This window comes from Gigantopelta aegis, chromosome 8 (genome assembly GCF_016097555.1).
Source record: "Gigantopelta aegis isolate Gae_Host chromosome 8, Gae_host_genome, whole genome shotgun sequence".
NCBI classification, from domain to species: domain Eukaryota; kingdom Metazoa; phylum Mollusca; class Gastropoda; order Neomphalida; family Peltospiridae; genus Gigantopelta; species Gigantopelta aegis.
This window is the reverse complement of record NC_054706.1, coordinates 1,278,144-1,295,024: the sequence shown is the minus strand read 5'-3', so window position 1 is coordinate 1,295,024 and position 16,881 is coordinate 1,278,144. Positions and strand designations below refer to the sequence as shown.

The 16,881-nt window shown below is 39.4% G+C and overlaps 1 protein-coding gene across 2 annotated transcripts in view; it reads right to left on the bottom strand.

Annotated features, from left to right (window-relative positions):
• Nucleotides 1–9,241: 9,241 nt before the first annotated feature.
• The window catches only part of LOC121378490 (caspase-3-like), a 132,991-nt gene continuing 125,351 nt past the window's right edge, over nucleotides 9,242–16,881 (bottom strand). For both annotated transcript variants that reach the window (XM_041506682.1, XM_041506681.1), the window contains exons 5-6: nucleotides 12,909–13,065; nucleotides 9,242–11,705 (exon numbers count right to left, since the gene is read on the bottom strand). In XM_041506682.1, the coding sequence (XP_041362616.1) occupies nucleotides 11,458–11,705; nucleotides 12,909–13,065 (405 nt within the window). In that variant the 3' untranslated portion in view covers nucleotides 9,242–11,457. The remainder of the gene's footprint in view (nucleotides 11,706–12,908; nucleotides 13,066–16,881) is intronic.

Genomic DNA, 16,881 nt, shown 5'->3' with positions numbered 1-16,881 from the left:
GCATAGAAAATATATCTGTGGTTGCTGTTTTTAGGAAGGAAGGAAATGTTTTATTTAACGACACGCTCAACACATTGTATTTACGGTTATATGGTGTCAGACATATGATTAAGGACCACACAGATATTGAGAGAGGAAACCCGCTGTCACCACTTATGGGCTACTCTTTTCGATTAGCAGTAAGGGATCTTTTATATGCACCAACCCATAGGCAGGATAGCACATACCATGGTCTTTGTTGTACCAATTGTGGTGCACTGGCTGGAGCGAGAAATAGTGCAATGGGCCCACTGACGTGGATCGATCCCAAACCGACCGTGCATCAAGCGAGCGCTGTACCACTGGGCTATGCCTCGCCCCCTGCTGTTTTTATATTCAGATTGTAAGCTGGGTTTCAAAAGTGAAAACCTATCCTGTTCACTGAAGAAAATTAAAGGAATATTTGTTTAATGACATAAGGCCCCCATTCCAAAACAATCACCTGACGTGTATAAAATAGTTATGACTTATGGTGATTTTAGTCGTAATAAAATAGTTATTAACTCAAGGTGATCTTACCGCTAAGATCACTTTGTAGAATGGGGTCTTGGACTCGTTTTAAAATCATGGCTTTTTGATAGTGGGTCTATACTGAAAGAAGAAGCCTGCCACATCGGCTACTCCCAACAGCAGCAAGTGATCCTTTATATGCACTGACAGGACAGTGCATACCACAGACTTTGATGTAAAGCAAAGTTTGTTTTGTTTAACAACATCACTAGAGGACATTGATTTATTAATAATCAGCTACTGGATGTCACACATTTGGTAATTCTGACATTCTCAGAGATGGGAAACCTGCTACATTGTTCAATTACTAGCAAGGGATCTTTTATATATGCACCATCCAACAGACAGAACTGCACATACCATGATCTTTGATATACCAGCCGTGGTGCACTGGCTGGAGTGAGAAACAGCCTGATAGGTGGACCGATAGGGCAGTCCATGATGTAGACCTATTCATCCTGTGACTTCCTACCTCGGGTGAGCACTCTACCAGTTAGCTACGTCCCTACCCCCACCCCCCTGTTCACAACGTGATTGTCACATTCAATACAGTTGTCTACAAAGGGTACTGTACATGCAAACAAAATCCTAGATTAATTTAACCTATACATAAAGGTAATTCGCTGCATAAAACTAACTGGTTTAACAATCGAGATACAAACACACTTAAAAGCTCAGTGCACTTGGGCTCTCTTCCTGTCCAAGACAGTGCTCTACAACTGGCAATTCAAAGGACATGGTATGTACTGCCCTGTGGGAAAGTGTATATAAATGACCCTTTTGTAATTGTTTTTATGATGTGAGTAACCAATGTGGCATCAGTTTCCACTGTTTCTCTTAAATTAGCATCAAAATTACCATCTGTTAAAAATAGCCAATGCAAAAAAAAAAAGAGTGCTGAAGTGTTATTGTTTTTTTTTTTAATGCTGGGATAATGTGAAACATTCATCAACACATTTTAATAATTATATATTTGTACAAAGATTGCACAACATACAGGGCCCAATTTCAGAAAACATACAGGGCCCAATTTCAGAAAACATACAGGCTCGAATTTACAAAGCCTGTTTTTCTTTTACAAGTGTGTAGCTACACATAGACGTACACATACAGCACTTAAACACCTGCATTTCAGAAAATAGGCTTAATAAACTTGTCCCTGTATGTCTAGTTTTTGCACATAAACGTAAATTTACGACTACTATACAACACAGATCTTATCAGTACAGCAAATATTGTTTGAAGTACACTTATTTCATTTCTTTTGGTCCTTAAAATGTTTTGTGAAATTGGCTCCAGGACAGTTGTTCACTAAAACAAGTGAACTATTCCTAAGGCTACGTTATGTTCCACATCCAATAACAGTGCATGTTCAACTAATACCGATATTTGCAAGCCGTAAACTGGCCGAGTGATTGGCCAAGCTGAAGAACAAAGACAGCATATCAACTTTCAGAATGAAAGAGAAGACAGATTGACTAGAGATGGAACTTGGTGGATATTTGTCAATAGTGAACTGAGAAACTGATAGACAGCAGATAACAGAAGATAAACACAAAACGGAGGTTCACAAACAGCAAACTGTCTAAAATATTAAAATCTTACAGAATTTCATTGATCGGGGGCACACGTGAATGTAATATTGATTTTCCTTTTTTAACATACAAAATATATGATGGCTTTTAGTATGGTGAAATATGATACATTTATTTATCATATAATATCTTACATTTTCAGTGCAATCAAAGTATGTGATATTTTTCAGATCACATACTTTAAGAATTTGATAACTTTGCAAATTAGATGTAAATTAGTCACGGTCTCGGCACTAGGTTTATTGACATTTAAGCAAATGTACTTGGGTGACACTCCATGATTGACGTATGCATTCATAGTCATCAAATAAAAACATTTCAATGGCAATTTGACAATGAAAGCTGTCCAGCGTTCAGAAAACAAAAAACATTAGGCATAACTTTATTTTGATGTAAGGACATCCAAAATGATGTCATTTGAGTTTGACGTCATTTCCATTCAAAAATACACTGCGCCACATATTCTTACGTCATTTAAATATCTAGTAATGGTGGACTGGAATTAAAGTTGCGTGTACAGTTTACAAAAACACGTATTAAGCTTGAGCTTATATGATAAAGAGATTATTACCCTTGTGTATTTCGGTATCGTCGATATCATATATTAGGAATAAAAATAATGTATTATGCTTGCCAGACGCTAGCATAATACAATTTTTATTCCAAATATATATTGACGATACTGAAAAACACTGGTAATAACCTCTATATCTTAACAAAAGAGAAAAAAATTCAAATATCTTTGTACATACATGTCACTCCACAAAATGATATACTTTTTTTTTTTTTTTAAAGTGATCTTTTTGTCTGATGAATCAGTAATATTGTATGGTGGTGAATAATTAATAAGTGTATTATTAATTATTAAAATTCAGTCTACGATCGGGTAATACAAATACAGGTTATCGACTTGCATTCCTTCCCTCCATCCCCTATTAACCCACTCCCCACTAAAATGAGAACCTACAGTAATATGCAAACTAACAGTACTATCAGTTTTTGAGAGGAGACTTAGGTGTTGGAAACACTTTGACAAGTACACACAAGCACACTTTGTGTCCATGTCAGTGAGAAAAAAAAAAAAAAAAAATCCATTGAGGCATGACGTCATTCACAGAAAGTTTATAATGACGTCATGTCGAGTGTCTATGCTGCTCAAACTTCATTTTATTTTCCAATACAGTGACACCTGTCTGAACCAGACCCTGAACAAACCAGAATCCTGTCCATATACTGACTAGGTTTCATATGTTCCCACAATTTCTAAATTCTAAAACGTGAATCAGATAAATATTATGTCCCAGAATGATCCGTTTTTGAAAGATCACTGTGTATATAAATATATTTATCCTATAACTTACAAGCCAACAAGACCTGTGTACCTGAGTGTAATGTTTTCAAAGCTTTAGTTAAAATGCGTGACATCAAACTAATTTGTGCTAATCGTGATGATGTCATATCACCGATGGTGGCAACTTTGGTACTGTGATTTACTAAGAATTGAATTAAAATATTATTTTAGAAGTCTTATAGGATAAATAGAATTCACTACTTGTTTTTTTAAATATGTAAAATTCTCGTCTAGTTAATCGGTATTTGTCTCAGCAGAGCCTTGACAAATACCAATTAACATAGACTCGGTTGATATTTTACATATTAAAAAACACTCGTGATGAATCCTCTCTCTCTCTCTCTCTCTATATATATTTTTGTTTCTACAAAATTACTGGGAGGTAAAATAGTATCCCTAATCATTATGACAAACAGAAACACTGTATACAGACAGTGAAGTTTTAAACAAGAAACTGTTTGTAATATGTAATTTTAGTTGTTAAAAAGGCTGTTTGGAAATATATTACAGTGTCAGCAAACTCCGGGCATTCTTTAATAATTATTCACTTTGAAAACTGACATTTATATGTTAGTGCATTTATGAATCTTGCATGTATATATGCATGTATGTGGTGTGGGGGAAGGCATATCTTAAATGATTAATAAGAGTCAAAAATATGGTAAACTTTCAAACATTATTCATATTGTACATGAAATACAAAATTATTTCTTCATTCATAAATTTACTCACATTATAAATGGTTGCCATGATAACACAATGGGCAAATGAAATATTCAGAAAATAAAAAGCACCAAGAAAGATGTTTTTATACAACATAGAAGCTTAAATATACTATAATACCATAACAAAAAGATGAATCAAAATGTTGCAATTTCAGTTTTCACATAAAATTTGTTGAATTTAGAAAATATGTTTTGGTGCAAATGGTGTATGTGGTATGGCAATAAGAAAATTCCTCTGAAAAATTAATTTATTTTCACTTAATTTTTATACCTTTGTCCAATTACAAGTTCAAGCATGCTTTCCTGGGCACACACCTCAGTTATCTGGGCTGGCTGTCCAGGACCAGAGGTGATGATTAGTTTTTAGTCAGACACAAACAGATGTATGTAGTGGTTCGGCACCTCCCCATTGAGTTGTTCTAACTAGCTCTGGGTGGGAGTCGGTACATGGGTGTGAATCGCGTATAATGCAGGCGAGATCTAGCTCAGTCGTAGTGGCCCGACACCTCCCCATTGAGTTGTTCTAACTAGCTCTGGGTGTGAGCCGGTACCTGGGTGTGAGCCGGTACCTGGGTGTGAATCGCGTATAATGCAGGCGAGATCTAGCTCAGTCCATAAGAGTGCGTAGTGGCCCGACACCTCCCCATTGAGTTGTTCTAACTAGCTCTGGGTGTGAGCCGGTACCTGGGTGTGAGCCGGTACCTGGGTGTGAATCGCGTATAATGCAGGCGAGATCTAGCTCAGTCGTAGTGGCCCGACACCTCCCCATTGAGTTGTTCTAACTAGCTCTGGGTGTGAGCCGGTACCTGGGTGTGAGCCGGTACCTGGGTGTGAATCGCGTATAATGCAGGCGAGATCTAGCTCAGTCGTAGTGGCCCGACACCTCCCCATTGAGTTGTTCTAACTAGCTCTGGGTGTGAGCCGGTACCTGGGTGTGAGCCGGTACCTGGGTGTGAATCGCGTATAATGCAGGCGAGATCTAGCTCAGTCGTAGTGGCCCGACACCTCCCCATTGAGTTGTTCTAACTAGCTCTGGGTGTGAGCCGGTACCTGGGTGTGAGCCGGTACCTGGGTGTGAGCCGGTACCTGGGTGTGAATCGCGTATAATACAGGCGAGATCTAGCTCAGTCGTAGTGGCCCGACACCTCCCCATTGAGTTGTTCTAACTAGCTCTGGGTGTGAGCCGGTACCTGGGTGTGAGCCGGTACCTGGGTGTGAATCGCGTATAATGCAGGCGAGATCTAGCTCAGTCGTAGTGGCCCGACACCTCCCCATTGAGTTGTTCTAACTAGCTCTGGGTGTGAGCCGGTACCTGGGTGTGAGCCGGTACCTGGGTGTGAATCGCGTATAATGCAGGCGAGATCTAGCTCAGTCGTAGTGGCCCGACACCTCCCCATTGAGTTGTTCTAACTAGCTCTGGGTGTGAGCCGGTACCTGGGTGTGAGCCGGTACCTGGGTGTGAATCGCGTATAATGCAGGCGAGATCTAGCTCAGTCGTAGTGGCCCGACACCTCCCCATTGAGTTGTTCTAACTAGCTCTGGGTGTGAGCCGGTACCTGGGTGTGAGCCGGTACCTGGGTGTGAATCGCGTATAATGCAGGCGAGATCTAGCTCAGTCGTAGTGGCCCGACACCTCCCCATTGAGTTGTTCTAACTAGCTCTGGGTGTGAGCCGGTACCTGGGTGTGAGCCGGTACCTGGGTGTGAATCGCGTATAATGCAGGCGAGATCTAGCTCAGTCGTAGTGGCCCGACACCTCCCCATTGAGTTGTTCTAACTAGCTCTGGGTGTGAGCCGGTACCTGGGTGTGAGCCGGTACCTGGGTGTGAATCGCGTATAATGCAGGCGAGATCTAGCTCAGTCGTAGTGGCCCGACACCTCCCCATTGAGTTGTTCTAACTAGCTCTGGGTGTGAGCCGGTACCTGGGTGTGAGCCGGTACCTGGGTGTGAATCGCGTATAATGCAGGCGAGATCTAGCTCAGTCGTAGTGGCCCGACACCTCCCCATTGAGTTGTTCTAACTAGCTCTGGGTGTGAGCCGGTACCTGGGTGTGAGCCGGTACCTGGGTGTGAATCGCGTATAATGCAGGCGAGATCTAGCTCAGTCGTAGTGGCCCGACACCTCCCCATTGAGTTGTTCTAACTAGCTCTGGGTGTGAGCCGGTACCTGGGTGTGAGCCGGTACCTGGGTGTGAATCACGTATAATACAGGCGAGATCTAGCTCAGTCGTAGTGGCCCGACACCTCCCCATTGAGTTGTTCTAACTAGCTCTGGGTGTGAGCCGGTACCTGGGTGTGAGCCAGTACCTGGGTGTGAGCCGGTACCTGGGTGTGAGCCGGTACCTGGGTGTGAATCACGTATAATACAGGCGGGATCTGGCTCAGTCCATAAGAGTGCTTATCTGAGCTGCTTGCATAGTAGGATTGAACCACCTCCGTGGACCCATTCTCTCATTGGCCTTTCCTGTCCCAACCCATGACTAGTATATCAAAGACTGTGGTATGTGCTGTGTCAAAGTACATATAAAAGATCCCTTGCTGCTAATGGAAAAATGTAACAATTTTTCTCTAAAGACAAGAAAAATTCCCAAATGTTTAACGTTCAAACGCTGATGATTAGTAAATTAGTGTGCTCTAGTGGTGTAGATAAACATAAACAAACTTTGACCCCGTATTTACCAGCTTTAATTCTGATGACTTAACCACAACACTGAGGCCAGTCCTATACAAATTAGTTCAGCCATTCTATTCAATATTGTTTGAATAGGTAAACAATGTCTTGATTATGATTCTAAGATCAACTGGGTCTGCAACAAAAGCATTACTCACATGCCAATATGCTGATGCTTACTGACCATGTATATGTTGCCAATTCAAAGATTCAACAATTCATTTAAAGATGGTCTGTTATTTCTTTCATTCATCAGGGTGGGAACAAAAACAAGCATGTGTAAACAGTGAATTGATGGAGCTGTTCACACAAATGTTTGCTATGTTTTTTTCATTTTTTTTCATAGCCAGATGAATGTAAAAGAAGTAACAGATAATCGTTATAATTATAATTGAAACATACTTTTCAATAAAAACAAACAAAATCATATTTTGTTTTCAATTCTGTTTTTGGTTCTAGAACAATCATGCTCAATAATAAAACTACCAATATAAAATGACGTATACAAAGTTTCCTGACAACTGGACCAATGGGATGCCTTTAAACTGTAATGAATATAATAGAAATTTAATTATTGATGGTTGAAAGGTCATTACACTTCTTTTTTTCTTTCAAATCCCCACCCCCTCCTCAAAAAGAAACAAAACACTTAAGCTTCTTCTTTTTTGTCATGGCAAAGCAGTATATTTGAGTTCATGCATTATTGTATTGATAATGAGCACTCCAGCAGAACACCAGTTAACAGTTGTAAGTGGAGCATCATTCTAGTGATCTTTGAACTAACTATTCTACATATCTACATGTATGTTATTGTCTTCAATATACTTCCATACACTAGCATCATACATACCACAATGCATATAATACGAATACATACTAACATTGATACATGTGTTGTGGTAATGCACATAACTAATTTGAAGAAAATCTCCTTGATCCCAGCTACACGCAGTATTAATAATTTGTAATAATGCATACACTCAGAGGACAAATCCTTTCTAATCCTGCAGGTCAGGTCAGGTCAGTGTTTAGCATGCCCATTCAGAGCAAGTACACTCCTCCGTCAAGGACAGGAAAGGGGTGAGGTGGTTTGGAGGGGGGACCGCCTGCACTGGCAGGTGCAAGGGAGCACCACCAGTCCAAACGGGGCCGGTAACAGGCGGAGGGTGGTATGGTGCTACGTCCCATAGGTTTAAGCCAAAGAGAAATGGTGCGCATTTTGGTGAAGGAAGTTAGGCGCAATTTTGAACGGTCCGTCAAAAAGTAAAAGGGGAGCTACGTATAGTTTTGGAAGATTTATCCTGCAAGCTTTGATACCTTAAATATGTAATGTAATTTATACATGTAAGGGTGCAAATCTCAGTGATCCAGACCGGCTCTAACTCCATTTAATTATGCATATGTATAGCAAAGCATACATGCTTCTCTAGGTGTGAAATACGCTGAATCATCACCACCTAAGAATGTTTTGATCAAACAATTAAATGTTCTCTAGGTGTGAAATACGCTGAATCATCACCACCTAAGAATGTTTTGATCAAACAATTACATGCTTCTCTAGGTGTGAAATACGCTGAATCATCACCACCTAAGAATGTTTTGATCAAACAATTACATGCTTCTCTAGGTGTGAAATACGCTGAATCATCACCACCTAAGAATGTTTTGATCAAACAATTAAATGCTTCTCTAGGTGTGAAATACGCTGAATCATCACCACCTAAGAATGTTTTGATCAAACTATTACATGCTTCTCTAGGTGTGAAATACGCTGAAACATCACCACCTAAGAATGTTTTGATCAAACAATTAAATGCTTCTCTAGGTGTGAAATACGCTGAATCATCACCACCTAAGAATGTTTTGATCAAACAATTAAATGTTCTCTAGGTGTGAAATACGCTGAATCATCACCACCTAAGAATGTTTTGATCAAACAATTAAATGTTCTCTAGGTGTGAAATACGCTGAATCATCACCACCTAAGAATGTTTTGATCAAACAATTACATGCTTCTCTAGGTGTGAAATACGCTGAATCATCACCACCTAAGAATGTTTTGATCAAACAATTACATGCTTCTCTAGGTGTGAAATACGCTGAATCATCACCACCTAAGAATGTTTTGATCAAACAATTAAATGTTCTCTAGGTGTGAAATACGCTGAATCATCACCACCTAAGAATGTTTTGATCAAACAATTACATGCTTCTCTAGGTGTGAAATACGCTGAATCATCACCACCTAAGAATGTTTTGATCAAACAATTACATGCTTCTCTAGGTGTGAAATACGCTGAATCATCACCACCTAATGTTTTGAATGCTTCTCTTGTGAAATACGCTGAATCATCACCACCTAAGAATGTTTTGATCAAACAATTACATGCTTCTCTAGGTGTGAAATACGCTGAATCATCACCACCTAAGAATGTTTTGATCAAACAATTAAATGTTCTCTAGGTGTGAAATACGCTGAATCATCACCACCTAAGAATGTTTTGATCAAACAATTACATGCTTCTCTAGGTGTGAAATACGCTGAATCATCACCACCTAAGAATGTTTTGATCAAACTATTACATGCTTCTCTAGGTGTGAAATACGCTGAAACATCACCACCTAAGAATGTTTTGATCAAACAATTAAATGCTTCTCTAGGTGTGAAATACGCTGAATCATCACCACCTAAGAATGTTTTGATCAAACAATTACATGCTTCTCTAGGTGTGAAATACGCTGAAACATCACCACCTAAGAATGTTTTGATCAAACAATTAAATGTTCTCTAGGTGTGAAATACGCTGAATCATCACCACCTAAGAATGTTTTGATCAAACAATTAAATGTTCTCTAGGTGTGAAATACGCTGAATCATCACCACCTAAGAATGTTTTGATCAAACAATTACATGCTTCTCTAGGTGTGAAATACGCTGAATCATCACCACCTAAGAATGTTTTGATCAAACAATTAAATGTTCTCTAGGTGTGAAATACGCTGAATCATCACCACCTAAGAATGTTTTGATCAAACAATTACATGCTTCTCTAGGTGTGAAATACGCTGAATCATCACCACCTAAGAATGTTTTGATCAAACAATTACATCCACAGAAATTGCTGGATACACTGTACCAGGTTATATGCATATTCAGTGGCTAGATCAAAATGGCTTAAATCCCTTACATAATCACCAAAATGAACCTGTGGTTTGAACATGGAGAATACTACATGAGTGGCCATTAAATACCATTTATCTCACAATGAGTTGTTCTAACACGTATCTAACAAGCAAAAGCGAGTTGGATAAGTTTTAAAACAATGAGTTGTAAGATAAATGTTATCTATGAATGGACACAAATGTAGTATTCTATTTCTTACACATCCTCAAAACAAAACCCCCCACCAGATGTAAAACAAAACCCCCCACCAGATGTAAAACAATTTAAACACCTTTTTCAAGTAAATTAGTTACAAAGTCACAAAGTAATCGGTTACAATTTATACCTTACAAAGCTATACATTTCTTTTCTGCTTCTATTTGATTGTAAGGTTATGGTGACCAGGTCATCACCTAGAAGCAGCCAGTCATATGTGTTTAAATTGATAATACATGTATATGTGTGTTAACAAGTATGTGTTATCATAAATAATGAATGATGTTCTCACCAACGGGTGTTTAAAAATAATGTTAAAATTGTATCTCATGGATTTAACAAGTTATGTAAAAACACTTTTCATTTACATATCTTTAGTAATGTATGTAATTAGTACCAAAGCAGCCTGGTTCACATAAGTCTTGAATCCATAGTTCATCTGATACCCGTGTCCTGTGCCTTGTGTCTGAAGTATTCATAATGAGTCATAATTCCACATAATGTAAGCATCATTTAGGGTGAAACCGGCTTGATCTAACCAATTATGTATCGTAGTAATGTACAGTCATATAACTGCTGGCTTCAGCCTTGGAGCCATAGTTCATCTCATGTCCTGTATCTTGTGACTGAAGAATATGCATATATTGAGTTATAGTTCCATACAATTTAGCATTTATAGCAATGCATACAGGCATCCTTCAGAGTGAAACCTGCTTGATCCAGACAGTTATACACATTATATGTACAACAATCATTATAACTGGGACAGAGTCTGCTCGGTCCACATCAAGCTTGAAGCCATAAATTCATCTGACGTGTCTTGTGACTGAAATGTAAGCACATACTGAGTTATAGTTCCATATAATGTAGCATTTATAGTAATGCATACAGGCATTATTCCAGCCAGCTTGATCCAGACAGTTATATATACATCATACATTTATGTACATCAATCGATATAACTGGGATAGAGTCTGCTTGGTCCACATCAAGCTTGGAGTTGTAAAGTCATCTGATGTCTTGTTTCGAGAGTCCAAGCACCAAGTCACAGAGCCATATAATTATGCATACAGTCAACATAAGGGTTAAATCTATCTTGGAACCACAGTTCATCTGATGTCCTGTTTCTTGTGTCTGGGTAGACGTAACGTGTCAACATTGTGTCAACATGGACACGACACACATGGTTTATCTGATGTCCTGTTTCTTGTGTCTGAAGTAGACGTAGCGCGTCAGCATGGACACGACGCAGGGCATCTGTTTCATCCTGTCGTTGAACTCCTTGTCTGAGCACGACGCGAACTCGTAGGCGACGATGCGGTTCACGTGGGTCAGCATGTGCAGCAGCTCCATCTTGGTGGCATAGTTCTCGAGCACGATGCACAGTGCCTGGATGAACCATGACCCGTCCTGGTTGTTACGCCACGAGTAGTAGCCTGGCAAGAAAAACAATGGTAAACAAATGTTCTCTTGGATAAATCAATCTGATGTTGTGAACTTTTCCTAACAAAACTGATATAAGCAGCATATCAGCACACCCATAAACTAATAAACTGATATAAGCAGCATATCAGAACACCCATAAACTAATAAACTGATATAAGCAGCATATCAGAACACCCATAAACTAATAAACTGATATAAGTAGCATATCAGAACACCCATAAACTAATAAACTGATATAAGCAGCATATCAGAACACCCATAAACTAATAAACTGGAGTAAGTGAAGTGAAGTCTAAATTACAAACCTGGCACCGTGGAGTAAGTGAAGTGAAGTCTGAATTACAAACCTGGCACCGTCGAGTAAGTGAAGTGAAGTCTAAATTACAAACCTGGCACCTTGGAGTAAGTGAAGTGAAGTCTGAATTACAAACCTGGCACTGTGGAGTAAGTGAAGAGGGAGTCTGAATTACAAACCTGGCACTGTGGAGTAAGTGAAGTGAAGTCTGAATTACAAACCTGGCACCGTGGAGTAAGTGAAGTGAAGTCTGAATTACAAACCTGGCACTGTGGAGTAAGTGAAGTGAAGTCTGAATTACAAACCTGGCACCGTGGAGTAAGTGAAGTGAAGTCTGAATTACAAACCTGGCACCGTGGAGTAAGTGAAGAGGGAGTCTGAATTACAAACCTGGCACTGTGGAGTAAGTGAAGTGAAGTCTGAATTACAAACCTGGCACCGTGGAGTAAGTGAAGTGAAGTCTGAATTACAAACCTGGCACCGTGGAGTAAGTGAAGTGAAGTCTGAATTACAAACCTGGCACCGTGGAGTAAGTGAAGAGGGAGTCTGAATTACAAACCTGGCACTGTGGAGTAAGTGAAGAGGGAGTCTGAATTACAAACCTGGCAGTGTGGAGTAAGTGAAGAGGAAGTCTGAATTACAAACCTGGCACCGTGGAGTAAGTGAAGTGAAGTCTGAATTACAAACCTGGCACCGTGGAGTAAGTGAAGTGAAGTCTGAATTACAAACCTGGCACCGTGGAGTAAGTGAAGTGAAGTCTGAATTACAAACCTGACACCATGGAGTAAGTGAAGAGGAAGTCTGAATTACAAACCTGGCACCGTGGAGTAAGTGAAGTGAAGTCTGAATTACAAACCTGGCACCATGGAGTAAGTGAAGTGAAGTCTGAATTACAAACCTGGCACTGTGGAGTAAGCGAAGAGGAAGTCAGCTTCAATGGGTATTTTGCGAATGGTGACAGTGTTGGAGGAATCGGTCTCATCCTCATCCTTGGAGGAGGCACTGGTGGAGTCGGACACCTCCACCCCATAGTCCATCTTAGACCCTCGACAAGCCTGAAAACACAATAGTCCTGCATGAGGATCTTAATATGACTTTGAGGAACACCAGCTAGAGACTCTTAGGTCATCCTCATCCTTGGAGGAGGCACTGGTGGAGTCGGACACTTCCACCCCATAGTCCATCTTAGACCCTCGACAAGCCTGAAAACACAATAGTCCTGCATGAGGATCTCAATATGACTTTGAGGAACACCAGCTAGAGACTCTTAGGTCATCATCAGGTGACATGTAACGGTTACTTCCTATAGCCTGTATAACACCACATCTCACAGAGGACCATAGTAACACATGTGGCTGTAACTGCTACATGCCATCTTTCAATCAACATATACACCACATATATTAATATTAGAACACCTCACCCTTGTAATAAATCACAGAAATTGTTTCTAAAATAACAGAAAGCATCATTGACAACCCCAGTCCCACACAAAAATGTACATAATTGAGCTTTGTGGCATCCCACCTATTTTTCAAGCATCTGATCATAGTACCTAGTTCATATCAAATTAATAGACACAGCAAGAATACATCTGAGATCTTTTATAAACAGGTGTTTTGGAGCTGTACCTAGTGGAATATGCCAGTGTTTGACAAATGCACACAGCAAGAATACATCTGAGATCTTTTATAAACAGGTGTTTTGGAGCTGTACCTAGTGGAATATGCCAGTGTTTGACAAATGCACACAGCAAGAATACATCTGAGATCTTTTATAAACAGGTGTTTTGGAGCTGTACCTAATGGAATATGCCAGTGTTTGACAAATGCACACAGCAAGAATACATCTGAGATCTTTTATAAACAGGTGTTTTGGAGCTGTACCTAATGGAATATGCCAGTGTTTGACAAATGCACACAGCAAGAATACATCTGAGAATACATCTGAGATTTATATAAACAGGTGTTTTGGAGCTGTACCTAATGGAATATGCCAGTGTTTGACAAATGCACACAGCAAGAATACATCTGAGATCTTTTATAAACAGGTGTTTTGGAGCTGTACCTAATGGAATATGCCAGTGTTTGACAAATGCACACAGCAAGAATACATCTGAGATCTTTTATAAACAGGTGTTTTGGAGCTGTACCTAATGGAATATGCCAGTGTTTGACAAATGCACACAGCAAGAATACATCTGAGATCTTTTATAAACAGGTGTTTTGGAGCTGTACCTAATGGAATATGCCAGTGTTTGACAAATGCACACAGCAAGAATACATCTGAGATCTTTTATAAACAGGTGTTTTGGAGCTGTACCTAATGGAATATGCCAGTGTTTGACAAATGCACACAGCAAGAATACATCAGCAAGAATACATCTGAGATATTTTATAAACAGGTGTTTTGGAGCTGTACCTAATGGAATATGCCAGTGTTTGACAAATGCACACAGCAAGAATACATCTGAGATCTTTTATAAACAGGTGTTTTGGAGCTGTACCTAATGGAATATGCCAGTGTTTGACAAATGCACACAGCAAGAATACATCTGAGATCTTTTATAAACAGGTGTTTTGGAGCTGTACCTAATGGAATATGCCAGTGTTTGACAAATGCACACAGCAAGAATACATCTGAGATCTTTTATAAACAGGTGTTTTGGAGCTGTACCTAGTGGAATATGCCAGTGTTTGACAAATGCACACAGCAAGAATACATCTGAGATCTTTTATAAACAGGTGTTTTGGAGCTGTACCTAGTGGAATATGCACACAGCAAGAATATGCCAGTGTTTGACAAATGCACACAGCAAGAATACATCTGAGATCTTTTATAAACAGGTGTTTTGGAGCTGTACCTAATGGAATATGCCAGTGTTTGACAAATGCACACAGCAAGAATACATCTGAGATATTTTATAAACAGGTGTTTTGGAGCTGTACCTAATGGAATATGCCAGTGTTTGACAAATGCACACAGCAAGAATACATCTGAGATCTTTTATAAACAGGTGTTTTGGAGCTGTACCTAGTGGAATATGCCAGTGTTTGACAAATGCACACAGCAAGAATACATCTGAGATCTTTTATAAACAGGTGTTTTGGAGCTGTACCTAATGGAATATGCCAGTGTTTGGAATATGCCAGTGTTTGACAAATGCACACAGCAAGAATACATCTGAGATCTTTTATAAACAGGTGTTTTGGAGCTGTACCTAATGGAATATGCCAGTGTTTGACAAATGCACACAGCAAGAATACATCTGAGATCTTTTATAAACAGGTGTTTTGGAGCTGTACCTAATGGAATATGCCAGTGTTTGACAAATGCACACAGCAAGAATACATCTGAGATCTTTTATAAACAGGTGTTTTGGAGCTGTACCTAATGGAATATGCCAGTGTTTGACAAATGCACACAGCAAGAATACATCTGAGATATTTTATAAACAGGTGTTTTGGAGCTGTACCTAATGGAATATGCCAGTGTTTGACAAATGCACACAGCAAGAATACATCTGAGATCTTTTATAAACAGGTGTTTTGGAGCTGTACCTAATGGAATATGCCAGTGTTTGACAAATGCACACAGCAAGAATACATCTGAGATCTTTTATAAACAGGTGTTTTGGAGCTGTACCTAGTGGAATATGCACACAGCAAGAATACATCTGAGATCTTTTATAAACAGGTGTTTTGGAGCTGTACCTAATGGAATATGCCAGTGTTTGACAAATGCACACAGCAAGAATACATCTGAGATCTTTTATAAACAGGTGTTTTGGAGCTGTACCTAATGGAATATGCCAGTGTTTGACAAATGCACACAGCAAGAATACATCTGAGATATTTTATAAACAGGTGTTTTGGAGCTGTACCTAATGGAATATGCCAGTGTTTGACAAATGCACACAGCAAGAATACATCTGAGATCTTTTATAAACAGGTGTTTTGGAGCTGTACCTAATGGAATATGCCAGTGTTTGACAAATGCACACAGCAAGAATACATCTGAGATCTTTTATAAACAGGTGTTTTGGAGCTGTACCTAATGGAATATGCCAGTGTTTGACAAATGCACACAGCAAGAATACATCTGAGATCTTTTATAAACAGGTGTTTTGGAGCTGTACCTAATGGAATATGCCAGTGTTTGACAAATGCACACAGCAAGAATACATCTGAGATCTTTTATAAACAGGTGTTTTGGAGCTGTACCTAGTGGAATATGCCAGTGTTTGACAAATGCACACAGCAAGAATACATCTGAGATATTTTATAAACAGGTGTTTTGGAGCTGTACCTAATGGAATATGCCAGTGTTTGACAAATGCACACAGCAAGAATACATCTGAGATCTTTTATAAACAGGTGTTTTGGAGCTGTACCTAATGGAATATGCCAGTGTTTGACAAATGCACACAGCAAGAATACATCTGAGATCTTTTATAAACAGGTGTTTTGGAGCTGTACCTAATGGAATATGCCAGTGTTTGACAAATGCACACAGCAAGAATACATCTGAGATCTTTTATAAACAGGTGTTTTGGAGCTGTACCTAATGGAATATGCCAGTGTTTGACAAATGCACACAGCAAGAATACATCTGAGATCTTTTATAAACAGGTGTTTTGGAGCTGTACCTAATGGAATATGCCAGTGTTTGACAAATGCACACAGCAAGAATACATCTGAGATCTTTTATAAAGCAAGAATACATCTGAGATCTTTTATAAACAGGTGTGTTTTGGAGCTGTACCTAATGGAATATGCCAGTGTTTGACAAATGCACACAGCAAGAATACATCTGAGATCTTTTATAAACAGGTGTTTTGGAGCTGTACCTAATGGAATATGCCAGTGTTT